Here is a 27,769-nt window from a genome sequence, read left to right as displayed (position 1 = left end):
CTCCCTCCACCCGACCCCAGGTCCCCCTCTTCCCGAACCTGGAAGCTCTGAGCTCCCTTCTCTGGCCCCGCCCTGATACCGGGAGGTTGAGCACAATTGCACCTGCTCCGCCTGCCGCAGCCCAGGAAAGAGTTCGATGAGCGTGCAAAGAATCAATGAGCGCGGCCGGACCGGCTGCCCGACCCCGCCGGGATTTCACTCGTGGGACTGCGCATGTGCTACAGGCAGCCGCCCAAAGGCACCGAGAGCTGTGTACCAGGACCAGGCTTTGCGCAGGCGCACTGGCGGCTGCCGGGAGGGCTTCCGCCTTCCTGCTGCCGCCGTCGCCATGGCCGCGCCGGCCCCCGGCCTCATCTCGGTCTTCTCGAGCTCGCAAGAGCTGGGCGCGTCGCTGGCACAACTGGTGGCGCAGCAGGCAGCGTGCTGCCTGGCGGGGGCCCGCGCCCGCTTCACGCTCGGCCTGTCAGGCGGCAGCCTCGTCTCGATGCTGGCCCGCGAGCTGCCCACTGCCGCTGCCCCCGCCGGGCCCGCCAGCCTCGCGCGCTGGACGCTGGGCTTCTGCGACGAGCGCCTCGTGCCCTTCGAGCACGCCGAGAGCACGTACGGCCTCTACCGGGTGAGAGCTACGGGGGCCGCCGGGGGTCACGTCGAGAGGGCCGCACCCATCGCCTGAGCCCGGCTACGGGGGCCACCGGGGGTCACTTCGAGAAGGCCGCGCCCACCGCCTGAACCAGGCTACGGGGGGTATTGCAGGGTCACACCGTGCCGTCTGCCTCTATCTGGACTGGAGCTGGGAATGGTCTGCTGGGTGCCCTGAGGTCCCATCTGGGCTGCACCTCCACTGCCACCCGGGTGGAAAGTGGGGACCTTGAAGTCTCTCTTGATGCTTTATCCGGTAGCCAGGTAGAGGGAATGGCATGGGCAAAGGCGTGGAGGTGAAACAGAGTGGTCCATTCCAGGGACCTAGAGAAGGTCAGGCGCCGCAGGCTCGTAGGGAAGAGCCAGGTAGGAGGGATCTGGTGTGGAACCTGGGCCTCAGTTTCCCCATCTGTAACCTGGACGAGTTCTCGATGGTCTCCACACAGTTTGTGGCGCTGATGACTCCGTGACTGGTTATCTTTGGCCTGGGGCCCCATACTCCTATAGAATCAGGGGACCCCCTGCCCGCCGTTTTACAAGCAGGAAAACTGAGGCTTGGAGGATCTCTGGTCTGAGCTGGGTGCCCACACCTCCCCCGCAGCCCCCCGCGTCTCAGTCAACTCTTCTTGCCATGGATGGAGGAGGAAAACCCGCCCAGGAAAGTGTGGGAGGGGCAGGTTTGGCCAGAAGCCTCAGGTCGCTCAGGTCCTGGATGTGTTAAGTTCTCTTCACAAAGAAGCTTGAGCTGATAGTTTTTTGTTTGTTTTGGTAATAAGCAGGAAGGTTTACTGATTACTAAGCGCTTTATCCATCACCTGATGAAACCCCACAATAGCCTATGAGGCGGGGGCTGTTAGTACCTCCATTTCATAGATGGAGAAACTGAGGCCAGAAGAGGAGAGTCACCTAGTGACCAGTGAGGGAGCCGGGGTATGAACCTGCCTGGCCCAGCCCCCCAGATAGCACCTGGGACCCATAGCAGGGACAGGGGCCACCCTTAAGTCTGCTTTCCTGTGTGTCTTCCCCCAGAGCCTAATTTAAAAGTGGGCTCTTGTTTCTTTTTACTTTGCGTGACTTTGAAAGACTTTTAATTAGAAAAGCCGTACTTGCTCAAGTAACAGAATTCTAACAAAACAGTCAAAGAGAAAGTTGCACGGATATTCAATGCGTGTCCATGTATCCAGCACTAGGGACAGGTCCCTCGCAGGGCTCGTCGTGGGGCAAGGGGCACCAACACACAAGGCAATAAATAAGGGAAATCCACTCAGAGCCATAACGTAATGCAGTTTGGACGAAAGATAATAGTGTAAGATGATAGGAAGTGCCGGGGAAGAGGGGGGAGCATCTTTCAGCCAGGATGCTGGGCATTGGGGGGCTCTGAGGAGGTGACGTTTGGGCTGTGACCAGAAGGATGTGAGGAGCCCGCCACAGGTGAGCTGGGGCAGAGCGTAGAGTAGAGGCAAAAGCTGTGCGGTGGGAACAAACGTGGGGCGAGGATTTGCTCCTGCCATTTCCCCCGTGAGGGGAATCGTATTAGTTCCCTGGGACTGCCGTAACAAAGTACCACCAAATGGGTAGCTTAAAACAGCAGGCATTGATTCACAGTTCTAGAGGCCAGAAGTCCAAAATCAAGGTGTTTTCAGCAGAGCTATGCTCCCTCCAAAGGCTCTAGGAGAGGATGCTTCCTTGCCTCTTCCAGTTTCTGGTGGCTCCAGGCGTTTCTTGACTTGTGGCTGCATCGCTCCAACCTCTGCCTCGGCTTCTACATCATCTTCTCCTCTGATTTTCTCTTTGTGTCCTCCCCTTATAAGGACACCAGTCATTGGATTTAGGGCCCATCCTAATGCACTGTGACTTCATCTTAACTAATGACAACTGCAAAGACCCTCTTTCTAAATAAGGCCACATTCTGAGGTTCCAGGTGGACATGAATTTGGGGGGGCCACTAAGCAACCTGGTACAGGGATGCAGAGGTATTCCTCTCCTTGAGGATGGACCCCGGGCACCTTGGGGCTCTCTAAGCGTGAATGGCTCACCCTGTTCTATGGGCCTTCTGCTGTCCAGGCTGGGAGGACTAGCTGGGGCCACCTTCCCGGGGATGGTTCCTCAGCACCTACAAAGTGTTTAGAGAGAGCCCACCCGATCAACCAGCAGTTCCACTTCTAGGAACCTGCCCAACCGATGCCCAGCCTTGGGCTCCCTGGAAGTCCAAGCTGAGGAGGAGGGAATGGCTCTGACCCTGTGGGGGAGGGCAGCTAAGGAGGGGACTCACGTGACAGAAATGGGGCACCCGTACTCCATCCGGCTTTGCTCAGTACAATCTCCAAGGGTGTGTATAGATGGGGACCTTGGACAAAGCAGGTCTTTCCAACAATGGATCTGATCGTGCTCCTCCCCAGCTCACACACCCTCCTTGGCTCCCCATTACCCTCAACACAGAGCCCACACTCAGGCCAGCATTCAGGGGGGTCAGCACCATAAGTTCTGGCGGGTTTATCCCATGTCCCTGCCGCCTTCCCCCACTGCTCCAAAAACTATATTGTTTACCTGCTTTTACTTTGTGGTTCAGCTCAGCATTGCCTGGGCTGAGCTAGTCCCTGCCTAAAAGGAGGCACCGAGGTGGGGGTTGCCAGCGTCCATCCCAGAGCAGATCCAAGGCTCTGGGGCTCATCTCATGAAAGAGGGCTAGAGCCCTCTGCCTGCGGGAGGCCTGATTCCAGGTGCTTCTGCATTAAACCCACGGATCCTAGGTTGGGGTGCCTGCTATGTGCTGGGCACGCTCACCCCGTAGTGGCAGCCCAGAAGAGAAATCAGTGCTTTTCACAATTACGTGTCACGCCACCAGGCAGCAGTATGGGGGAGGTGCAGGCAGGAGTGGCTGCTCAGACGAGGCAGCTTGAGGGATGTGTAAGAGTTTCCCAGGCAGGGTCAGCAGCTGGTGTACCCACTGAGGCAGGAAGGTCAGCAGGGCCTCGTGGAGGGCAGAGAGGGGCTAGGTTTTATCCTGAAGGCCCAAGGACCCTGGGGGTATGTTTGTTTGTTTATTTACTTTTATTGGAGTATAATTGCTTTACAGTGTTGTGTTAGTTTCCGCTGTACAGCAAAGTGAATCAGCTATATGTACACATATATCCCCTCTTTTTTATTTTTATTTATTTATTTTATTTTATTTTTATTTTTATTTATTTATTTATTTATTTTTGGTGTTGTTGTTTTTATCCCCTCTTTTTTGTATTTCCTTCCCATTTAGGTCACCACAGAGCACTGAGTAGAGTTCCCTGTGCTCTACAGTAGGTTCTCATTAGTTATCTGTTTTATACATAGTAGCGTGTATGTGTCAATCCCAATCTCCCAATTCATCCCACACCCCCCCTTCCCCCACCCTGGGGGTTTAGGAACAGGGCTGTGGTGTGGCCACACAGGTGCAGGCTGGAGCCAGGAGACCCCCAAACACCATGGACTTGAAAGACCCCTGGCGGAATGCCGCTGGGATCCACTGGGACCCTCACTCACACGGGAAGTGGGTATAATGACAGCCATGTCCTCACCTGGAGGATCCAGGCAGTCATAGGTGCAAGTCCCACGCCACCACAGACTGTGTGTTTCTGTTGGTGACACCGTGCCTCCGTCTGCCGCAGACCCACCTGCTCTCCAGGCTGCCGATCCCCGACAGCCAGGTGATCACCGTTAACCCCGAGCTGCCCGTGGAGGAGGCAGCTGAGGACTATGCCCAGAAGCTGAGACAGGTGAGTCCCTCGGAGCAGCTGCGGCGAGCCCTCGTCCATCCGATGGCCTCTCCCAGAGTGCCGGAGCCGCCCCGCTGCGGGCACTGTGTGCTCATCACTGGCAGAAACTCTCCCTGGGGGCGGTCAGCAGACCCAGCCTCACCCTGCAGAGCCCCCTTTGAGAATCCCCACTCTGAGAGGCCACAGCCCTGCCCTGGGAGACCCCAAAGGCGGCCTGGTCTCTGACACCCTGGTAGTGGGCCTGGGTCTTCACATCTTGGGGACAGTTGTATACCCACACTGTCAGCCAGTTGGACAGTGAAATGTGGAACCTTGTAGATAAGGGTTCCTTTTTTTGCAGGTGAGGCTGAGCGTTTCTCACTGGGTTACAGCGACTTGTTTTTCTGACAACTGTTTCTTTGTGTCCTCTGCGCCCTTCCCTCACAACTTCTTGGGACTGTCTTCTTTCCTCACCCAGGCCTTCCAAGGGGACGCCATCCCGGTTTTCGACCTGCTGATTCTGGGTGTGGGTCCCGATGGTCACACCTGCTCACTCTTCCCAGACCACCCCCTCCTGCAGGTGAGCACACCCACGAAGGCCCTGCTCACGTCTGAGCCCCAGCCTCTGCCATCTGGGGCTTCCGGAGCGCTGGAAGGTGCCTACAGCATGCTGTGAGTCAGCCTCTGCCAACAGGCATGCCCACCGGGCTTGACCGTTCTGAGCCTCAGTTCACCCATCTTAAAACAGGAACCTTAAATCAAGTACCACAGGATTAGCAGGGCGGGATGGAACGATGGATGGACAGTACTTGGCATGTGTGAGTACTCAAGAGGTCAAGTGACATTGTCCTCCTGTCTCTACCTTGGGCCTCCCTCCCCAGGAGCGGGAGAAGATTGTGGCCCCCATCAGCGACTCCCCGAAGCCACCTCCACAGCGCGTGACCCTCACACTTCCTGTGCTGAACGCAGCTCGAACTATCATCTTTGTGGCAACTGGAGAAGGCAAGGCAGCTGTTCTGAAGGTAACAGCTGAGGGCCCCCTTCCCAAGAAGGTTGTAGGCATAGAATATGGCCCTAGACACTACTGTGTTGAAAGCACCAGATCCCAGGATATTTCAGTAATTCTTGGGTTGAAGGGGAGATGAAAACTGCAAATACAGGCTAGTTAGGAGTTAACAATTATGAAATGAAATGGACGAGATGAGACCAAAACTGCTCAGAGGTAAATTTGTAGCACTTAATGCATATACATATATATTTAATTGTTAAATAGAAAACCATTGAAATAAAGAAATCAAGCACTTTAGAAAGCTGCTTTTGCCCTGTAACAGGAGAGCTGAGTAGGTGCAACAGAGACGGAGTGTGATCTGCAGAGCCGAAATTGTGACTCTCTGGTCTTTGTAGAAGAGGTGTGCTGACCCCCATATTAAACAGTCACAGATGATAGAAAGGAAGAGACCCCATCCCTCCTGATTGCTTGAAGCTAGGACATCCGGGATGGGCGATATCACCTCTTGAGGGTAGGAGAGGTCCAAGGGTGCCGGGGTGCGGGCAGGGCCCCACGCTCCTGCCCTCTCCACACAGCGCATTTTGGAGGACAAGGAGGAAAACCCGCTCCCCGCCGCCCTGGTCCAGCCCCGCACTGGGAAACTTTGCTGGTTCCTGGACGAGGCAGCAGCCCGACTCCTGACCGTGCCCTTCGAGAAGCATTCCACTTTGTAACTGGTGCCGAGATGCTACAGCTGGGACCACGCACAGCCCGAGTAGGCCGGGATCTTCCCAGTCTGGGCCCTGCTGCCAGCCCACCCCAGGCTTCATTTTAGAAAAGCCGAGTGGTGCCACTGGAAGCTGATAGGGTCTGGCCACCAGCCCTGCCCAGGGGCTCAGCCCATGGGCCGTGCCTCTGGGTGACTCAGTTATTAAAAGGAACATCTCTTTGAAGTCTCCGCTGTCTCGTGGTCCTTGGTGGGCAGTGGGACCGTTGGTCCCTGGGTGGAGGGCCTGACCTGCAGCCCTCATCCCAGCACGTGGAGGGCAGGGAAGGGCACCCTGGATGAGTGTCCTGGGGCTGCCATAGCAGAGTACCACAAACCAGGTGGCTTCGAACAACTGACATTTATTGTCTCACAGTTCATGAGGCCAGGAGTCTAAAATCAAGGTGTCAGGAAGGTTACATCCTTCTGGAGGCTCTGCAGGAGAATCTATCCCAGGTCTCTCTCCTGGTAGCTGCTGGCAATTCTTGGCCTTCCTTAGCTTGTAGACACATCACTCATCTCTGCCTCTGTTGTCACATGGCCTTCTCTTTGTGTGTCTCTCTGTGTCCTGTCCTCCTTTTTTTTTTTTTTTGTCTTGTTTTTTTGTTTTTCTTTTTGTTTGTTTTCTTGGCCATGCCGCTTGACTTGCAGTTCCCAGAGCAGGGATTGAACCCGGGCCATGGCAGTGGAAGCCCAGAATCCTAACCACCAGGCCACCAGGGAACTCCCTCTTGTCCTCTTCTTTTTTTTTATAGATAAGATTTTTAAAAATATTTATTTTATTTATTATCATTTATTTTTGGCTGCATTAGGTCTTTGTTGCTGCGCATGGGCTTTCTCTAGTTGTGGCGAGCGGGGGCTACTCTTTGTTGGGGTGCGTGGGCTTCTCATTGCGGTGGCTTCTCTTTTTGTGGAGCATGGGCTCTAGGTGTGCAGGCTTCAGTAGTTGTGGTGCGCAGGCTCAGTAGTTGTGGCTTGCAGGCTTAGTTACTCTGTGGCATGTGGGATCTTCCTGGACCAGGGCTTGAACCCGTGTCCCCCTGCATTGGCAGGCGGATTCTTAACCGCTGCGCCACCAGGGAAGCCCTCCCTCCTGTCCTCTTCTAATAAGGACACCTGTCATTGGATATAGGACCACCCTAAATCCAGGATGAGCTCATCTCAAGATCCTTAACTCATTTTGTCTGTAAAGATGTCTATTCCAAATAAGATCACATTCTGAGTTTCCAGGGGTTAGGATGTGGACATATTCTTTTTTTGTAAACTGTGTTAAAATACACATAACATAAAATTTACCATCTTAACCATTTTTAAGTATACAGTTCAGTGGTATTAAATACATTTACAGTTTTAAGCAGCCATTACCATCATCCGTCCCCATAACTCTTTTCATCTTGTAAATCTGAAACTCTGTACTTATTAAACACTAACTCCCCATTCTCCCCTCTCCCCGGCCCTGGCAACCACCATACTATTTTCTGTCTCTATGATTTTCACTGCTATTAAGTGCCTCATGTAATTGGGATCATAAAGTATTTGCCTTTTTGTGACGGGCTTATTTCACTCTGCATAACGTCCTCAAGGTTCATCCATGTTGTAGCGTGTGTGAACTTCCTTCCTCTTTAAGATATGATATACCACATTTTATTTATCCATTCACCGGTCAGTGGACACTTGGGTTGCTTCTGTGTTTTTGCTATTGTAAATAATGCTGCTGTGAACACAGGTGGATGAATATCTCTTCGAGAGCCTACTTTCAGTTCTTTTGGATATACGTCCAGAAGTGGAATTGCTGGTTCATAACGCATATGGTAGTTCTATTTTTAATTTTTGGAGGAGCCTCCATACTGTTTTCCACAGCAGTTGTATCATTTTACATTCCCATCAACAGTGCCCAAGGGTTCCAATTCCTCCTCATCCTTGCTAACACTTGTTTTCTGTTTTTTTGATAGTGGCCTGTGGACATATCCTTTTGGGGGACACAGTTCAATCCCCTGCCCACTCACTTGGCCGAGCTCCCATTGCACACCCAGGGCCAGTCGTGACCTCTGCACCTGGCCATGCTGCAGTCCTGCTCAGAGCCTTGAATGCGCCGAGGTGCTGCTTCTTTGCGTCAGGGCTGCAGCATTTGCCCAGAGTGCGTCTGCTCATGGCCCACCTATCAGCTCTGCCTGGCTCCAGGGACCAGGGGAGGCTGGTGGGCGAGGCACGTGGGAATTGAAACCTTAAAGCCGAAACCACAGAAAGTGAAGTTTCCTTCAACGTCTTGTCTGGGTTGATCACTCAGATGTGAGAGTGAGGAAGTGGGACGGGGCTGAGCGGAAACAGATTGAGAAGAGCAGAGTAGAGGGTTGGAAGGAAAGCAGCCTGGCCGTGCTTGGGCAACAGCAGGTGCCACTAGCGGGAAGACCCAACTAATCCGATCCAGTCCAGGGCTTTATGCGCCGATAGAGAATGGACTGGCGAAGCAGGAACCGAAGGGAAGCAGCCCACGAGTCCACGGCACAGCAGTGGCTCCCCACCCGCTCCCCCTACCCCAGCACTGACCCCAGGGACCCGGCGTGTCAGCCCACTTCTGTCTTCCCAGCCTGGTGCTGGGCCTGGGCTGGATCCTCTTGGGATCCGGAGTCACCCAGGAAGGGATAGGTACAGGATTTAGCTGCCCCATCTCTGCCCAGCCCCCCTTCCCTGCCACCCCACACCAACAACTGCTCTCAGGTCCTGCCAGATACCTGCCCTGCATCCGTCCTCCAAGGCCAGCTAGGACTTTTGTCTCCCACCACCCCGCCTCCCACCTGGGGCAGCCCCTACAGAAGCCACCAGTTCTAGGGAACTTGGCCACAGGGGAACTGGGAGAACACAGGTGCAGGGTGGGGCGGGGCAGGGGGCGGGGCTGGGCGGGGAGCAGGCATCCCACACCTCACCAGGACCATGCTCTGGCTTCTGACCCCAGGCATTGGTCTCCGCAGCGTCCAGGCCCCTCAGGTCACCTTGCTCCCAGGGTGCCCCTGAGCTGAGGAACCTGGGGGGTTGTGGGGAGGAGGGGGGTGTTTGCTTCACTCTCAGGGGAGCCCAGGACACAGTAGCAGGATGGGTGGGCGGCCCTCGAGCCCCTTGGACAAGCGACAGCAACAGCACCTGAGGGGTGAGTGGAGTGGGAAGGAGCCAGGTTTTGGCGGGTGGGGTTTAGGGCTGGGTTGTCAGGTACACAGGATGCCCTATTAATGTGAATTCTAGAGAGGCAATGAATACTTTTTTTAGTATAATTATGTCCCAAATTTTGCATGAGGGCATACTTATGCTAAAAATGTATTCCTTATTTACCTGAAATTCAAATTTAATTGGTGTCATGTACTTTTATTTGGTAAATCTGGTAACCCTACTCAGGGCATGGGTTTGGGGTGGAGGGCATAGAGCCAGGTGGGAAGTGCCCCAAGCCTAGCCAGATCTTGTGGGATGATCCTCCCAGGTGGGCAAGGACCAACAGGCCACTCAGTGTGGACCCCAGGGACTAAGTCACAGTTCTTGATTTGAGACAAGTAAGGGCCAGTGTCCTCCATCCTCCACACACACAGTTGAGCACTTACGGTGTGCTGGGCACTGGGGATATGGAGGGGGGGGCTCATGATCTAGACTAAGAAACAAGGCCAAGTTGTCATTACATGAATGGATTTAATAAGCTACTCTGCAAAGTGTTGGAATTTTTTTTTTCTGTAGTGGCTTAAACGAGATAAAGATTTGTTTCTCGCTCCTATAGAGGGGAACAGTGGCAGGCAGCCTGATAAAAGTCAGACAACCCAACCCCTTCCATATCATGGTTCTAACATGCGTGGCTTCTGTGCCTGAGGTCACTTCATGACTCAGAATGGCTGCTGAAGCTCCAGTCATCGGACCCACATTCCAGGCAGCAAGATAGATGTGTTTTACACACAGTCAAGTGCACACATATTAGGGGAACAGCTTAAAGAACTTTAACACTTGTGTAATCACCTCCTAGATCAGGATACAGAATACTTCTATCACCCCAGAAAGTTCCCTTGTGCTGGGTGAGGTTTTTAAAAGATTTTGAAAATCTCCCCCAGTAAGGGGCACAAGGAAACTTTCAGGTACAGTTGATCTGTTTTTATCTGGGTCACGGTGATGGTGTCACGGGTGTGTACATGTGTCAAACTCATTCATTTCTATGCTTTATACATTTAAGGTGTGTTGTACATTGTTTATAAATTAAGCCAGAATCCTTTAACTCCCCCGCCCCCCACCAACCCCCATGTGGATAAAAACAGGCAATGGAGGGTTAAGGGTGAATGGAATTGGAGCATGTCTTCTGGGGCAACTTTGGGGTGCGGATAGGAATCCGTAAGTGGCTTTTCTGCCTGTTCTGTCCCCACCTCCGGCAGGTTGGGGGGGACCTGATTCAGCCACGTCACCATCTTCTTGTCCCTGCAGGCCAGGTAGACACCTTGCTGAGGAACTTCCTGCCCTGCTACCGCGGGCAGCTGGCAGCCTCGGTCCTGTGGCAGATCTCCCGAGAGCTGGGCCCCCAGGAGCCAGCCGGATGCCAGCTGCTGCACAGCAAAGTGGGTGCCGCAAAGGGGGAGGGGGTGCTGAGTGGGCGAGGCTGGGGAGGCCGTTCATTCGTTCGTTTGAGGGTCCCTCCTCACACCTTTGTCCTTGCTGGTGCCACGACCTGGCGTGACTATTAAAAATTCATTCTGGGACTTCCCTGGTGGTGCAGGGGTTAAGACTCCGAGCTCCCAATGCAGGGGGCCCAGGTTCGATCCCTGGTCAGGGAACTAGATCCCACATGCATGCTGCAACTAAGGAGCCCGCCTGCCACAACTAAGACCCGGCGCAACCAAATAAATAAATAAATATATAATATATAAAATAATAATAAATGCTTAAAAAAATTTTTTTAATTCATTCTTTTTTTTTTTTTTTTTTTTGGCCATGCTACGTGGCATGCGGGATCTTAGTTCCCTGATCAGGGATCGAACCCACACTCCCTGCAGTGGAAGCATGGAGTCTTAACTACTGGACACCAGGGACGTCCCCAAAATTCATTCTTTGAGCAAACATTCACTGTGCATCTACCGCGTGCCACACCCCTGGCTGGATGCTGGGGACACAGTAGTGACTGAGACAGATCCCGCTTTGCCCTCCAGGGCTCACAGTCTAATTGGGGAAAATGACCAGTTTGTTGTCAAGTTAACATATCATGATGCAAGATAACTTCTGATAGGTGCTAGGAAGACAAAACGAAGGGCGGTGTTGGGGGCTGGAAGCTGGGGTGTAGGGAGGTCCTTCTGAGCTGAGACGTAAAGGATGAGAAGGAGCCAGACTTGAAGCCCAGAGTGGGAAGGGCATTCTAGGCAGCGGGCACAGGCAATGCAAAAGCCCTGAAGTTGGAAGAGGTGTGGCCTGGCTGAGTGCATCACCCAAGGGCACAGCATGCCCACTGAACGCCCAAGCCTTTGCATGTGCCACCCTCCCCATTCTATCCCATACTTTGTCTGCTACTTCTTCCAAGAAGCCTTCCTTGGCTACTATTACCCCCACCTGAGTCGGGCACCTCCTCTGGAACCCCTGTCTGTCTGCTTCTCCGACGCAGCCCGGGCTCACACGTCTGCCACCTCCATTTGTCTGCTTTGTGAGGACAGGGTCCAAGCCTTATTTCCCCTTCCCCCTGACCCCTTGTGCCCACATGGTGCCTGCACTTAGTAGGGGCTCAGGAAGGGCTTATCGATGGAACAAAAGAGCTTGGAGCTGCCCAGCCCCAGCTCCAAAGGTCTCCTGAGCTGGCAAATGGTGTCCAGGATCTCCATGTGCCCTGTACAACTTAGTTCTCACCAGCCCAGGGGATGGGTCTTTGACCAATGAGGAAACCAAGGCACAGAGAGGTGAAGCGACCTGACTGAGGTCACACTGCCAGCAAGATGCAGAGGCGAGATTTGAACCCAGAGCCCATACTCCTTACAAGGGATACTGGGTCCCCTGTCCCGATCAGGGCTCTGAGATTTCCTCTCTTGGACACCCCTTCTCCCAGCTGTGCCTGCCCTGGGGTGGGGGCTCTGTGGCACCATGGACAGAGCCCCCTGCCACCTGGGACTCCCCTTGTCCTGCTTGGGGCATCATGGGGCCTGGGCATCATCCCCACCTGCACCTTCTGCCTCCTGCTGGTCCCAACGCCCTGGGCCAGGGCACAGCTGACGTTGGGGTTCAAGCAGCGTGGAGGGATTTCCCCTCACTTCAGTTGAAACATTTTCTTTAATACTTGTTTTATCTATTTGCATTATGTATATCATTTCTATTATAACATTTTAACACTATTACTATGAAAAATCTCAGACCTAGGAAGAGAGATGGAGAATTATTTAATAAACCTCTGAGTTCCCACTACCTGCTGAAGAATCAAAACATCACAAATGCTGTTTATTTAGTCATCAGATATTTACCGAGCACCAGCTGTGTAGCAGGAGCTACTCTGGGACCATTAGTGAAACAAACGCACACAATTCAGGTGGCCAGGTAGTGAGAAGAGGGACAAAGAAAACGAAACAGGGTGATGTCCCATCCTGCCTGAGGGAGGGGTCTGTGGGCAGAGGCCTGGCCATTTCTCATAAAGTTAAACTACACCTGCTCCACGACCTAGCAATCCCACCTGTATCAGTTAGCTATGCTGTGTAAAAATACACCACCAAATCAATGCTTCAAACAACACATGTTTGTCATCTCAGTTACTGTGGATCAGAAATCTAGATGGGGCTTTGCTGGGTCCTTTCTTTCAGGGTCTCTCACAGGCCGCAATCAAGATGTTGGCCAGGGCTGGGGTCTCATCTGAGACTCAACTGGGGAAGGGTCCGCTTGCAAGTAAATTGGAGATAACAAAAGTGTCTGCCTCAGTTCATATTTGGAAGTGCAGGCTGTGAGCGTTCTTGATAAAGAATATAACACCACACCAGCAGCGCCCAAGCACCGGTACAGTAAGTCCCCTACATATGAACCTTCAAGTTGCGAACTTTCAAAGATGTGAATGTGCGTTCCATCAGCGTCAGGTGTGAGTCAAATTGCAGTTTGCCCTCCATCTCCTATTGCTGATGATCCTTCAGCTCTACCATCTCCCACCTCCTCTCCCTCCTCCAGTCAGTCACTCTTCTTGCCTGTTCACTCGATGCCAGCCCTGTATGCCAGCTGTTGTACTGTACTACTGTACTTTCCAAGGGATTGTACTGTAAGATTAAAAATGTTTTATTTATTTTTTTGTGTTTGTTTTTTATGTATTATTTGTGTGAAAAGTATTGTAAACCTACTACAGTACAGTACTACAGAGCCGATGGTGTTAGTTGGATACCTAGGCAAACTCTGTTGGACTTACGAACAAATTGGACTTACAAACTCGCTCTCGGAACGGAACTCATTCGTATGTAGGGGACTTACTGTACTTGGTGGCACCCGGGACACAGGAGGAGCTGTCCAGGTGGTCTGGACACCGGGACACTGGCCCATGTTCTTGACATCCGCCCGCCCCTCCTCCCACAGAAGCTGCCCCAAGTCCGGGAGCACCGAGGGCCCCTGACCCAGCTGCAGGGCCACCCACCTCAGTGGCAGCCAATCTTCTGTGTCCTGCGTGGGGACGGCCGCCTGGAGTGGTTCAGTCACAGGGAGGTGAGTGAGTGGCCTGCAGCCCATCTACCTCTGGCGTCTCCATCCCACCCTCCCCAGTATGGGTTTGGGGTCCAGTTCCCAGCATAGCCCCCCTCCTTTCTTCAATCATCAAGTAGGGCCAACCTGTAAGCTTGGCCCTGGGTGGCCGACCATCTCCTGCTGTGCCAGGTGGATAAACTGAGGCCCAGGGGTAGGGGCTCACTCATGGTCATCAGCAGAGCTGAGGTTGAAACCATGCAAGGCCTTTGCACATGCCACCTGTGCCCTGCTTTCCAGCTGGGGAATTCAGGCAGGTCACTTGTCTCCCTGGGACTCAGTTTTCGCCTCTGTGAAATGGGATGATGATGGTCTATGCCACATGGGGCTGTAAGGATTCAATGGGTTAGTCCTCATATAGCACTTGGGACTGGCCTAGCACACAGCAGGTGCTGGGTGCTCTACTACGGGGAAGGGAAGGAGGGAGGGATTGAGGGAGGGGTGGAGGGAGGGGTGGACAGAAGGAGGGAGGGTGGAGGCAGGGAGGTAAGGTGGAGGATTTCCCCAGTTAACCCAAAACCTTCCCCTGATCCCACACTGGGATATGGAAGCCACAGTTTAGACCTGTCCCAAGACGGTTCTTTGGATGCCTTTTGCAGGAATATGAAAATGGGGACCGTCCCCTGGGCTCCACAGTCCTGACAGGGTACACAGTCCTGACTTCCCAGAGTGAATATCTCCACCTGTTGGACACTCTCTGCTCAGAATCCTCAGGTAAGGCTCCCGGGGACCCCAAGAGCAGGTTTCTCTACTTCAGCACTGTTGACACTGGGGCCAGATCATTCTTTGCAGTGGGGGCCACCATGTGCTTCACAGGATGCTGAACAGTAGCCCTCGCCTCCACCCACCAGATGCCAGTAGCACTCTGCATCCCAAGAGCGACAACCAAGTATATCTCCAGACATTGCCAAGTGTCCCTGGGGGCGGCATTGCCTCTGGGTGAGCAGCCTCGCTCTAGAAAGAGAAACGCCTATTCTTGTCAGGGTGAAGGAGTTAGGTCACTGGACCAGAATCAAAGCAGCAAAGCATACAAACGATAAAATATGGTGTCAGCAAGCATGTGGGGAGATGGGCAGTGGTGGGCAGGAAAATTGCACAGACTTGTTAACAGCGTGTAATTGGTCAGTCCAGTGTTTCCAGGATGGTTCTCCTTCCTTCCCTCCTCCTCCTCCTCCTTCTCTCTCTGAATAGGCAAGGAGCAGCATAAGTGGGCTGGCATGCATCTGATGAGGGCCTGCATCATCTCATTGAATCTGCCCAGGAGGCAGCCCCATCAGTAACCACCCCATTTTACAGAGGGGGACACTGAGGCTAAGGACTGTCACACAGTTAGTAAGGGACAGAGCCAGAATTACACCTTTTGCTTCACTGCAGTGCTATCCTGCTGTTTAATCATGCAAAGATGTAGCAACAAGAACAGTCTGCAGAAATGTTGATGATGTGGAAAACATGGGAATCCACCCAAATACGCATCCTTTGGGGTTGATTAAATAAATTACAGCCTGACCCTTAGGAAGGAAAGCTGTGCAGCCTCTGAAGGTGTCCCAGACATATGCAGGAGGCAAAAGGCCAGTTATAAACCAGAAAACTCCACATTGTTAAAAAAAAAAAAAGCACTCCATACAGCTTTGTGCAGATTTTAAAATCTGGAATAATGTCCCCCAAACTGTTAACAGCTACTATCATCTCTGGGGGCTGCGATCGAAGGGCTGGATGACAAGGGATGTCCACCTTTTTTCTGTATTATTATTTTTAAATTTATTTTTGGCTGCATTGGGGCTTCGTTGCTTTGTGCGGGCTTTCTCTAGTTGCAGCGAGTGGGGTCTGCTCTTCGTTGCGGTGCATGGGCTCTAGGCGCGCGAGCTTCAGTAATTGTGGCACGTGGGCTTAGTAGTTGTGGCTTGCAGGCTCTAGAGCGCAGGCTCAGTAGTTGTGGCGCACAGGCTTTGTTGCTCCGCGGCATGTGGGATCTTCCCAGACCAGAGCTCGAACCCGTGTCCCCTGCATTGGCAGGCGGATTCTTAACCACTGCACCACCAGGGAAGCCGTTTCTGCATTATTGCATTTTACTGCAGTCTGTATGTATTACTCTGGAAATCTGAAGAAAACACTGAGGATTTGGGAGACTCCAATTTAATTCATCAAAATAAATTCACTCATTTTTGTCCTCCCAACAGTTCTAGGTCATTGGCATCACTTTTCAGCCCATTTTACAGGTAGGAAAACTGAGGTTTTTCAGGGAGATGAAAATCTGTGCAAAGAGCTAGAAAATGGTCTGGCCAGGTTTGAACCTGGGCCTAGCCGACTCCAGCACCCCACAGCAAGTAGGGCTCAGACCACATGCCAACTAGGAGAGATTGTTGGTGGCTGCCTAGGGCTGCTGTGTTAAGCATGTTGCTGAGGCTGGGAAACAGTGCTGGGATGGATTGCTGATGTCTGCCCTGGGCACACCTCCTCCTGGGACTGAGCTGAAGTAAGGGTTCTCTACACATTTCATGGTTATTGTCTCCTAGTGAATGAATGATTTTAGAGTGAATGAATGAATGAAGATGCGACCTCCTCTGCTTTCAGGACACCATACACAGGAAGAGCCTGACCCCCTCTTGGAAATGCCTGTGAGTTTCCCCCTGTTCCTGCAGCACCCCTTCCGCCGGCACCTCTGTTTCTCTGCAGCCACGGCAGAGGCGCAGCGTGCCTGGAGGCTAGCCCTGCAGGGCGGCATCCGGCTTCGAGGCACAGGTGGGTCCTGGGAAAGGGCAGGCAGTGGTGGAGCACAGAGTCTGGAGTCGGAAGGTTCTGCTCCTGCTGGCTGTGGGATCCTCTCCAAGCCTCAGTTTCCTTATTTATCAAATGGATCGTGGGGGATGACAGAGGGGAAACAGGCAGTTATGCATGGCCAGGGCTGTAATGAGGGCACAGCCCCATGGGAGCTTAGCCTGGGGGATCAGGGAGGGGATGTCCAAACTGGGGTCTAAAAAAGATGAGGGGCCAGCCAGGTGAAGAAGAGGAATTAGGACGGACACATCTGGGCAGGTTGTTGACTGAACAAGCGTACCTAACTGGAGAGGCAACTGGAGACCGCAGTGGGATCTGGGCTGTGACTGCCTGCAGGGGATGCCTTTTGCAAAATGGTATACAGGCCCCTTACGGGCTGGTGATAATCTTAGGGGAGCGTGTTCCCGGCGGAGGGCACTTCTTTGCGCAAAGGTCTGGAAGTGGGTGAGACTTAGCTGTTTGGGACCTGGCGAGGAGGCGGAGGGCTTCCTTCTCAGGCGACGGGGAGCCAGGCAGCCTGAGAGCAGGGGAGGGGTGGGCGGGCACTGACGAGCCGCCCCTCAGTCCTGCAGCGAAGTCAAGCCCCAGCCGCCCGTGCCTTCCTGGACGCCATACGGCTCTACCGGCAGCAGCAAGGCCACTTTGGCGACGACGACGTGACCCTAGGCTCGGACGCCGAGGTCAGTGCCGCGCAAGGCCGCACCCGGGATCCCCCGGACCCCTTCTCGGACCACTGAAGCACCCATGGTCACCTCCCCCGCAGGTGCTGACTGCGGTACTGATGCGGGAGCTGCTGCCTGCGCTGCGAGCCCAGACCCTGCCCGGCCTGCGGGGGGCCGGCCGCGCCCGGGCCTGGGCCTGGGCCAAGGTACGCATGGGGTCGAGGAGGTGGGGCAGGGACACGCGGGAGGCCGCGGATGGGGATAGGAGCCGGACCTGGGTGCTCAGCTTCGCCCTCCCTGCGACTGTCGCCCAACCTCTCCGCCCATCTCTGTGCGTCTGTCTTCTCTCTGTCCTCCTACCCTCGCCCCATCTCGTCTCTCTACCGCGCCCCTGGCCCGTGTGGGGTCCCCTCGGCTGATCTGGGCAGCTACTGGACGCCGTCCACGCTGCAGTCCTGGCCGGGGCCTCCGCTGGGCTCCGCGCCTTCCAGCCCGAAAAGGAGGAGTTGCTCGCCGCCCTGGAGAAGACTATCCGCCCAGACGTAGATCAGATGCTGAAGTTGCGGGAGCGCGTGTTAGGGAGGCTGCAGGGTGAGGTCCGGGGGCGTGGCCTGGATGTGAGGGGCGGGGCCGGGAGCCTGAGAGGAAGAAGGGGAACAGCTTGCATGTAAGGGAAGGGGCCCAAGGTCTGGGACCCGGTGGAGGCAGGGCCGGAAAAGAAAAGGGTGGAGCCTAACTGGGAAAATGGGGGAGGCCTTGATGCTTTGGTGGTGAGACTAGATCTCAAGACGGGGTCAAGAGGGAGGGCGGGTGCTTGGGAGGCGGGAAGGCCAGGGATGGAGCTGGGGAGCCCGGAGACCGAGACTGGGTGGGGAGAGGGGCAGAGGCGTTGGCAGTAGCAGGCCTGACTCCGGTTGTGGGTTGTCCAGTCAGGCGGCGGAGATAGCTCTCACTCAGCTCAGTAACAAAGAGAACAGAGTTGGAATCCTAACTCTGCCTCTGTGTGCAACTTTGAGCCGATCCCCATCGCACTTGGCCTCGGTTTTCTATTCTGTATAATGGGGTAGAGGAGGGTGCTCAGAGTCAGCACTCCTGTCTACCTCACCCTGTTGAGCCCATGGCCTCACTCCGTGCCCCCCACCCCCCAATTTGCGGAGCACCTCGAGGAGGAGATCCAGGCCAGTGTCTTCCACTCGCAGCCAACGTCCAGGGTCCCCTCGAGTCGTGCCTGCGCAGGAAGGTGGATGCGCAGCTGCCCCGGGTCACGCAGACGCTGCTGAGCGCCGTGGAAGCCGAACTCGCGGCGGTGCAGACCCTCCTAACCCAGGGCATGGACTGCCTGTCCCGCCACCTGCGTGGGAGCCCCTCCAGCACCCGGCTGCGGAAGGAGGTGAGGTCCAGTGGGTCGTGTTTCATCGGGCCTATGGGCAGTGTGTTAACTTTATAGAAGAGTTGTGTGAACCTTGAATCTTTCTTGTTTGAAAACCTTCTCTTTTAAAAATCTCTGAACTTTCTTCTAGGCTGCATTTTACTTACGGTGGTCCACTATGCTATGGTCACTGGGGCACGGTTAATAACATGGGCGGGAAGGAGTAAGGTGACAAGATTAGCATTTTAGTAACATCAGTCTGGAGTCACCTTCCCCACAAATTGTTCCTCCTCCCATTCCCTTGTTTGGCCACAGCCCACCCCATTCCCTGGGACAGAATTCTGCTCCACGCAGGTCAGCTCTTTTCTTCCGATATTAAATGAGAGCATACTATGTGCCAAGAAACCTTCAACTTGTTAAGTGTCTGTTGACCTTTAAAATGAAACAGCCAGTTATTTTATCAGCAGAACATTTTGGGAAGGGAGGGCAGCATGAGAATTGCAATTCGGGACATGCAGGCTATGGCAAAACCAGAGGCAAGTCTGGCAAACGAAGGGGAGGAACATTACTTTATAGAGAAGAAGGAGAAAATTGGGAGAGGCAGCTTTGAAGTCCATTGGAGGAAAGCGAGAGTTCAGGGTGGTGACAGTTTCTCATTGGCTGAGTGGTGGTAGTTTCTCATTGGTTGGGGCTGTTAACTGCATAAGGAGAAAATCTTCCTCCTGCTGGAGTGGTAAAGTAGTAACCTTCTTCCAGTTTGGGGTCTGCAGAGGGCAAGGAGTGGCAGTGCACGAGAGCCCCCCCCCCACCCCTTTCAGGACTTAACGATTTCATTTTTATTTATTTATTTATTTATTTGGCCACGCAACTTGTGGGATCTCAGTTCCCTGGCCAGGGATTGAACCTGGGCCACAGCAGTGAAAGTGCCGAATCCTAACCACTAGACCATCAGGGAACTGCCATGACTTTATTTTAAATGAGGTTTCCCTTTATTAATCTTCACATCTCCATTTCATAATCACCTCCTCCAGGAACTTTCCCTGGTCCTTTCTGCATCTGCAGCTGCACGTGCTTCCCTCCTCACAGAAGTATTAACGCACCACTACAGTTGTTCATCTACACTCTGTCTCCCCCAACTTTTCTGTGAGCAGTTTGAGGGCAAATACCACTTTGGATTATTGCACTTCTGCAGCCCCAGGATCCAGCACAAAGAGAACATCAGGTGGGACAAGGGCTGAGTGTGCCCATTTCCCCTCAGCCATGCCAGCACCACATGTTATCATTTGTTTCAAGTTTTACCATTTTATGTCCATCACACCATACCTCACAGTTACTTTTATTATGCATTATTTTGGTGACAACTGAGGCGGGATGTGTTTCTATTTGTGTTTCTTCTTTGATGAACTGTCTATGAGGTCCTTAGCCTTGCTCTTCCATTGGCTGGTGGTATTTTTCTTACCTGACTGCTATGGGAACACAGGTTTACTCATTTGGGGAGATGCCATGGGACCCAGAGCTGATGCAGACCTGCTACCGAGAGGCGGAGCGGAGCCGGGGGCGCCTGGGGCAGCTGGCAGCACCATTTGGCTTCTTTGGAACACAGAGCCTGGCGTTTGGGGCCCAGGATCTCGCACAGCAGGTAAGGGTGAGTGGGAGGCTGGGAGGAAGCGAGGCAAGGATGGCAGCCTCCAATGAGTAGGTGCCAAGTGTGTGCCAGGGAGACCACGATGACCCAGACAGACCTGGCCCTCCCTCGCTGGACTCCCAGTGTCACGCAGACATGAGCTCATGACCAGGCAGGCAGTAGTCACACGTGATGGACAGGGCTATGATGGGGACACACAAGGTGCTACGGGAACCCTAAGGAGGCACCTGATCCATCTCCAGGGTTGGGAAGGCTTCCAGGAGGAGAGGACTGCCAGGCTGGGGCAGCTGGGGGAGGAATGGGAATGGGGGCATGTCCTGGGTGGAGGGAACAGTGTAGATAAGCCCTGGGAGGTGTGAGAGCATGTCCACATTTGGGGAAAGTGAAGCAATTTAGAGACATTGGCTTGTAGATTTCAAGGGAGGGCAAAGATGTGAGAGATATGCCAGCGAGGTGGGGGAGCAGATGGGTCAGGGCCTTGAGTATGGGGCTCAGGGGGCTGGGCTGTGTCCAAGGGCAATGGGAGTCACAGCAGGTGTGTGAGCAGGGGAGGGGCATGGCCAGATTCAAGGTTTTTTAGAAAGCCCTGCCTGCCCTGGGGAGCAGGGGCTGTCGGGGGCAGAAGTGGAGGAGGCAGGGAGGAGGTCTGAACCAGAATGGGTTGGTGGAGAGGCGCAGGGTGTGTTTTGAAAGCCAAGGGGTTGGGACCTGCTAATCGACATGGTGACTGAAAGAGACAGGAATTGAGAAGACCCAGTGCTGCCCGGCACGGTTGTTCAGTTTGTATACTGCACAAGGGCGCTCAGCCAAGGAGCCTGGACTATGGATGGCTCTCTGCTCCCCATGCTGGGCATCCTGGCACTGACTGGATGAGCCCCAAGTCCTGAGAGGAAGAGAGTGCTGTTTCTTGGGACAAGAAGGAGGTTGGAGGGAAGCAGTTGGTCAGGGCAGGCTGGATGCTGAGAAGGGTTCAACCGAGCAGGCGTAGGGCCCAGAAAGAGCATGGATTCCCAGGGCTCATCCCAGCATCTCTTCCCACAGCTCATGGCTGACGCCGTGGCCACCTTCCTGCAGCTGGCCGACCAGTGTCTGACCACGGCTCTGGACTGTGACCAGGCTGCCCAGCAGCTGGAGAAAGTCAGGGGGCGCGTGCTGAAGGTGGGGTCTGCGGGGAGGGCCTGGCAGTGGGCCTGGGTGCTCAGGGGGTTGTCAAACCAGCTGCCGTGTGTGTCCTGCAGAAATTCCAGTCGGATAGTGGCTCAGCGCGGAGGAGGTTCATCCATGGCTGGCTGCTCTGCATCTTCTTGCCCTTTGTGTTGAGCCAGCTGGAGCTGAGCTGCAAAGCGGTGAGCTGACGGGGGACGGGTCCTATAGAACAACCAAGCATCTTTCTGTAAGACTCATAGAACCACCTTGATGATTAGAGACTTTTGTTCCCTGAGCCAAGGGGCTGGGTCGGATGGCTCTTCTGGGACCTCACAATGCCCTCTGCTTCTCCCATGACAATGCTGTGTCTGCAGAGCTGGCGTGGGGTCCCATGCATCACATAGCAGCAGGTGATACAGGCTTCAGAGAAGGGAGGAGGCAGAGGGGGAGTGTATGTGTGTGTATGGTGAGGGTGCTGAGTGGTTAGGGGGCCTCTCTCTGAGAAGATGATGCTTGAGAAGCAGTGAACTAAAGGCATGAGCCATGTCCTGGGGAAGGGTATTCCAGGCAGAGGGTACAGCATGTGCAAAGGTCCTGAGGTAGGTCTGTGCCTGGTGTGTTGGAGAAACAGAGAGGAGGCAAGTGTGGCTGGAGCTTAGCGAACAAGGGGGTAGGAAGTAGACGAGGGGAGAGGTCACAGGGGCCTTGCTACCCAGGCTTAGGGGCACCACGAAGGGGTCTGCATCAGGGGTCAGGCAGGAAGTAGCTGTGAGGGGTCCCAGCAGAAACACCTGTACTATTCCCATTGAGGTGTGATGTGCTTTGTTTCACCAATTCTCACAACAACCCGAGGGAATAATGAGTCAAGGAGTCCATTTTAAAGATGAGGAAACTGAGGCCCAGGTTCCCCTAGCTAATCAGTGACAGAGCTGGGGCTCAAACCCATGTCACACATAGCCCACCCCTCCAGCCCAGCCCCTCACCTGCATCGGTTACAGGAGCTGCCTGAGTTCGAAGGGGACGTCCTTGCTGTGGGCAGCCCTGCTCTGACCATTGAGGGTATTTATGAGGATGTCATCCGGGGGGTCCTGCTGCAGAGGATCAATCGAGGTGAGCCCCACCCCCTACGGCTCAGGGGAGCCTGGTGACCCCTGGCTGTGTATACTGAGCCCTACCAGGGTCCCCATCGCCTCTCACTGCCTGTGAACACTAGTCCTTTGACTAAGGGCCAGGACTGGGACAGAGGGGGTCTGGGGTGGTCGAGCCTAGAGGGGCAGTGATGGAAGCTTCCTGAAGGAGGGGGCATTGGAGTGGGGTTGTGACGGATATGCAGGAGTTCTTAGGATGAGAGAAGGGAGACAAAATTTAAAAACTGGGGATAGACATTTACATTTACTCATTCAACAACCTCTCCATGTTTTATTCTGGGCTGGCATTGAGGCCTCAAGAGTACTTGGACTTGGGGTAGGCCTCTTAGGATTTCCTGGGCTGGGAAGAGGCTCCTGACTGTCTCTTCTCCCTCCTGCCTTGTCTGTTCCTTCCTGACCCAATGCCTATGACTGCTGAGACGTGTACTAACAGCGGAATGAGCAATGTGTAATGGTTATTCAGGGAATGTCACAGCTGACACAGAAGGAAGGAGAGGAGGCTGCAGGCTGCCAGGGCAGATGTGCAGGGCCTTAAATGACAGGCAGAGGAGTTTAGACATTTTGTGGCAGGCAATAGGGAGCCACGGAGGGTGTGTTAGCAAGAGGGCAACAGTGGCTAGACTGGAAGCCAGGGAGGAGGCTGAGGGCCTGGTCCTGGGGGGAAAAGGATGGACTCGAGCAGGGGCAGCAACCAAGGGGACGGAGCCCAGGCCTGAAGATGAGATGGAAGTCAGAGGTTGTTGTTGGCCTGGGGTGTCACTGGGTGCATGGGAGGGACCACAACCCTGGGGATGGTGTAGAGAGAAAGGAGAGGAGTCCCAAAGAGCCTGGATTTGAAGGACACAAAGAGGAAGAAGGGAGGCAGAAGGAGCAGTCAGAGAGGTGGGAGACCCAGAGATAGCAGTGTTCTGGGAGCCAGGAAGTAAGGGTGAGAAGTGTCCTTGTTCTGTGGGTGGCCAAACGAAAAGAACCGAGTTCCTTTAGAATAGGGGACATTTTAAATGGAAAAAGGCTAATCTCTAATTGGAAAAAAATTTTCAGAAACAGGTTTCCATTCCTAGAAGTTGTACATGTACTGCAGGCAGGGTGGGGGTGGGGTGTTTCCCTCCTCAATTGATTTGTGATGTCTGCTTGAAGCATTGTGCCGGAAGGTGGGGTAGGTAGCATCCAGGCTCAGTGAAGGTGTGGGGATCTGCTAGCAATGTCTGCCATGGGCACAGGTGTGGAGAGAGGCTCATGTGAGCCACTTGTTTAGAGTTCCTGGTTGAGACATTTCTTCCATCCTTTGCCCTCTTGTGGCCTCTCTGGGAAAATACATGGAAGCCCTGGGATTCTGGGGCTTATCCAGGTGGGTCCAGGGGTTTATCTTTTTATTTTATTTTATTTTTAAATTTGTTTATTTTTGGCTGCGTTGGGTCTTCGTTGCTGCGTGCAGGCCCTCCCTAGTTGTGGCGAGCAGGGGCCACTCCTTGCTGCAGTGTGCAGGCCCCTCACTGTGGTGGCTTTTCCCGCTGCGGAGCATGGGCTCCAGGCGCGCGGGCTTCAGTAGTTGTGGCACGCGGGCTCTAGAGCGCAGGCTCAGCAGCTGAGGCACACGGGCCCAGCTGCTCCAGTGCATGTGGGATCCTCCCAGACCAGGGCTTGAACCTGCGTCCCCTGCATTGGCAGGCAGACTCTCAACCACTGCGCCACCAGGGAAGTCCCTATCTCTTATTTTAGAATTGAAAAATGCCCTTGGTGCCAGCAACATGTCCTGCACTCTGGATGGCTGCTCGGAGCTTCCATGGGACCAGGCAGAAACAGGTGAGGACCTCACAGGTTCTTGGCCCATGCCAGTGAATTGCCAGGGTCGGGGGGCCTGTGCTGGGGATACAAGAGGGTTGTGAGTGTGGGTTCCTGGATGGAACAGTATGCACCTTGTCTCCTGACTTGGCCAGGTTGGCCAAGCTCATGGTGAACTAGGGCAATGGGGAGCCACGGAGTGTGCCTGAGTGTCAGAGGTATCCTCTGACATGCATATGAATTTGTGTCCCATCTCTTCTTGCCAGGCCTCTATAGGGCCTCTCCCAACGGCTACCAGTTCCCAACACTGGTGGGGGAGATAGTGGTGATGGGAGCCTTGGGTTCACCTTAACAATGGGTGCATGGAGCTGTGCTCAGGACCAGGGCAGCCTGGCCTCCTACTATAGGACCCTACAGAGACCTCCTTGTTGCAGCAGTAAATGTGTGTAGGGCTGAGGTTGACACTGCTGGTGGTGCAGGGATCCTGAACTCCATCCCTAAGACGGAAATGTTTCATGGGGACTTCCCTGAAATGGGACAGAAAGCAACTGGTCCAACTAGAAGCGGACCAGTGGGCAAGATGTTTATAATCTGGATGTTCAGGACTCAGGGCAGATGCAGGTATTCTGGAGCGGCTCTCAGCTCCTCAACCCCCTTGGGTATCATTGTTATGAGAGCTTTGTGAATCCACCCAGCTAAGTGGCTCCCACATTCTTCACCCACAGAAACTCTGAGCTAATAAACATGTATAGTTTTCAGTGGCTAACTTTGGGGGTCATTTGTTATGTGGCAATAGCTAACTAATACACTGCCTAGCTGATTGGGGGCAGCATCTCATAGTCAATTGCTGCAGATAAACTGATGAATATTCACACTCACTGGGATACATGAAGATTAAACAATCTTAGAAAGACTTCTGGGTGTCATAACATTTGGGGATTTGCAACTGGGGATGAAGGATTGTGGATGGGCTCCTTAATCTATTTAACCAGAATTTAATTGATGATGGGGTTTTGCTTCTAATCTTTTGCACTAACAGCTAACACCATAGTGAATGACCTTTTACATACTTTTCATGCAAGGGGGTAAATCCCCCAAGGTGAAATCTCAGGGTTTAGAGCATGCGTGTTTGTCATTTCAATAGCAGTCTTGAGAGTGCTCTCCACCAGAGTGGTCTCACCTGGTGCCCCCTCATCTGTGTGGAGGTGGCCCATTTCCCCACAGGCTGTCAGCTGACTTGGGATTCCCAGATCTTCTGGGTGAAAAATGTTGTCTTGGCATCATTTTAATGAGCATGTCTTATTGGGGATGAGGTGGAGAGTCTTCTCATGTGTTTAGGAGCTTCTCTGTGAACCTCCATTTCTCTCCGTGGCCCACTTATCTTCTGGGTGCTTTTACATTTCTATTAAATTATTCTTGCTAAGCTTCCAATTACTGAGTATGTATTATGTGCCAGGCATTTGATGTGCCCAAATGTTTTGGCATCCTTATGACACTTTCCATTTTACAGATGTGGAAACTGAGGCTCAGAGAGGCACTTGCTCCAGGCAACCAGGCTCCAGCACCGAGGTCTAGCCACTCTGCCCACTGCCTCCTCCAGGGACATTCCAGAGCTGAAGCTTGGCCCACATTCATCGTCATTCTCAATGGATAAATGTCTACTAGTGGAATTTCTGGGTCAAAGCATATGTACCAGTTCAAGGCTTGTATAATCCCCACACCTCTGCCTTACTCCTCTCCAGAAAGGCTATGCCTTTTAACACTCTCACCAGCAGCATTTGTACATATTCTCTTTTCCAAACACTAGGACTTTTCATAAAAGGAAAAACTGCCAGTTTGATAGACACACACACAGAGTGCATTGTTTTATTTTAAATTTCTTTGATGACTACACTGAACCTAAAAATATGTTTATTGACCATTAATATGTTTGTTTCTTATTTATTTATTTATTTATTTTTGGCTGTGTCGGGTCTTAGTTGTGCCACGTGGGATCTTTCGTTGTGGTGCGCGGGCTTCTCTCTAGTTGTGGCATCTGGGTTTTCTCTCTCTAGTTGAGGCGCCTGGGCTTAGTTGCCCTGTGGCATGTGGGACCTTAGTTCCCCGACCAGGGAACGAGCTCGTGTCCCCTGCATTGGAAGGTGGATTCTTTACCACTGTTTGTGTGTTTCTGTGTTTTCCTTTCTTTTCTTTTTTAGTGAATTGCCTGTTCATAGCTTTTACCTACTTTTCTCTTCAGGAGAATTTATATTTTTCTTAATGATCTCTAATAACTCTTTGTATATTAAGGATAGTAACACTTTCTGATATACACTACAGATGTTTTTTTCTCAGCTTGCTGTGGGCCTTTGGGTTTGTTTACTTGCTCCAAAATCTTAACTTAGTATCAAGTTTCCCAGCTGAGAGTAGAGCTTTTACTGCCTTCCTGTTTGCCAGAAAAGTCATCTGTCCACCGGAGGCTGGCAGCTTCACATCACAAGACTTCCAGTTGCTTCCGGAGTAGGTTCTGGGAGGGACTTCCCCAGTGTTTTTCTCAGTTCAGCTTTCAGAGGTGGGTAATGCACACTCCATGGTTTCCTCCCCCAAGAGAATGAGATTTTCCTCACCTTTCCTTCCTTTTGCCCAACTGTCTCTTGCACACACTGAGGACACACGATCTGTGCCCTGAATTTTACTTAACAATATTGAGCCCCCACCCCCACCACTCACGTTAATAAATAGATATCTGAGCATCACAAAAACGATGAATTAGAAAACACATTAGATTACTGGAAAACAGCCCCCTCGTAGCATTTCTTTGGAAACGTCCACCTCCCTCCCGTTCCATCTTCACACAAGCCTGCGGGGTCGTTATGACTCCATTCTACAGGTGGACAAACTGAGGCTCACACAGACGGCCCACGCGGGGACTGGATTTGAAGCCAGGTCTGGGGACGCCAGGGCCCACTCGCTTGGTACTCAACAACCCTTGAGGACATCCCAGGGAGGTCGAGAACTAGAGTGGTAAAACCCATGTTGCAGCAGAGGAAACTGAGGCTCAGATCTTGAGTCCCAAACCAGATCCTGACTATCCAGGTTCGACTCGTGACACAGCCGGGTCTTATACAAATGGAAGTTGGATGGCGAATCAGGCTGGGATCCTGGCGGGAGCAGTTGCTCGGTGGCAGGGCAGATTCTGAGCTCTGACACCTTTACCGCACAGACCCAAGTTCAGAGCGCTCAGCGTCTTGGGGTGGGGGTCGGGGTCGGCTGGGCTTCCCGGGCAGGCCTGCAGATTGACGTCACTTCGAGCGGGCCGCTGCGGAGGGTAGGAGGCACTTTGTGTCTTTAAGACCGTTTGGAGGCGGGCCCTGACGGCTGACTCCGCCAGGAGCTCTCCTCCCCTTTAAGGCGCGCGGCAGGGGCGGGGTCCCGACGGCCCCT

The 27,769-nt window shown here is 53.3% G+C and overlaps 2 protein-coding genes across 2 annotated transcripts; both read left to right on the top strand.

Moving 5' to 3' along the window:
* Positions 1-267: 267 nt before the first annotated feature.
* On the top strand, positions 268-6,307 carry PGLS (6-phosphogluconolactonase). The gene is made up of 5 exons (XM_036849079.1): positions 268-616; positions 4,278-4,385; positions 4,843-4,944; positions 5,246-5,386; positions 5,949-6,307. The coding sequence occupies exons 1-5, from the start codon at positions 329-331 to the stop codon at positions 6,084-6,086; spliced, it is 777 nt and encodes a 258-aa protein (XP_036704974.1). The 5' UTR covers positions 268-328; the 3' UTR covers positions 6,087-6,307.
* A 2,883-nt stretch (positions 6,308-9,190) lies between these two features.
* On the top strand, positions 9,191-27,759 carry NIBAN3 (niban apoptosis regulator 3). Its single transcript, XM_036847933.1, is given in 16 exon segments — positions 9,191-9,263; positions 10,565-10,695; positions 13,658-13,783; positions 14,419-14,533; positions 16,391-16,558; positions 17,159-17,274; positions 17,358-17,462; positions 17,685-17,847; positions 18,456-18,646; positions 20,106-20,264; positions 21,312-21,428; positions 21,509-21,616; positions 22,415-22,526; positions 24,284-24,367; positions 26,713-26,770; positions 26,772-27,759. Coding segments are annotated over 16 exon segments (1,977 nt in total). The 5' UTR covers positions 9,191-9,208; the 3' UTR covers positions 26,941-27,759.
* Positions 27,760-27,769: the final 10 nt, after the last annotated feature.

Source organism: Balaenoptera musculus, chromosome 3, assembly GCF_009873245.2.
Source record: "Balaenoptera musculus isolate JJ_BM4_2016_0621 chromosome 3, mBalMus1.pri.v3, whole genome shotgun sequence".
Lineage (NCBI taxonomy): Eukaryota > Metazoa > Chordata > Mammalia > Artiodactyla > Balaenopteridae > Balaenoptera > Balaenoptera musculus.
Note: the sequence above shows the minus strand (reverse complement) of the source record. Positions and strands in the feature narration are given on the sequence as shown.

Coding starts and splice junctions, on each gene's coding strand:
- PGLS (XM_036849079.1), top strand. CDS start 329: ATGGCCGCGCCGGCCCCCGGCCTCATCTCGGTCTTCTCGAGCTCGCAA. Junction 617..4,277: donor GCACGTACGGCCTCTACCGG/GTGAGAGCTACG, acceptor CGTCTGCCGCAG/ACCCACCTGCTCTCCAGGCT. Junction 4,945..5,245: donor CAGACCACCCCCTCCTGCAG/GTGAGCACACCC, acceptor CTCCCTCCCCAG/GAGCGGGAGAAGATTGTGGC.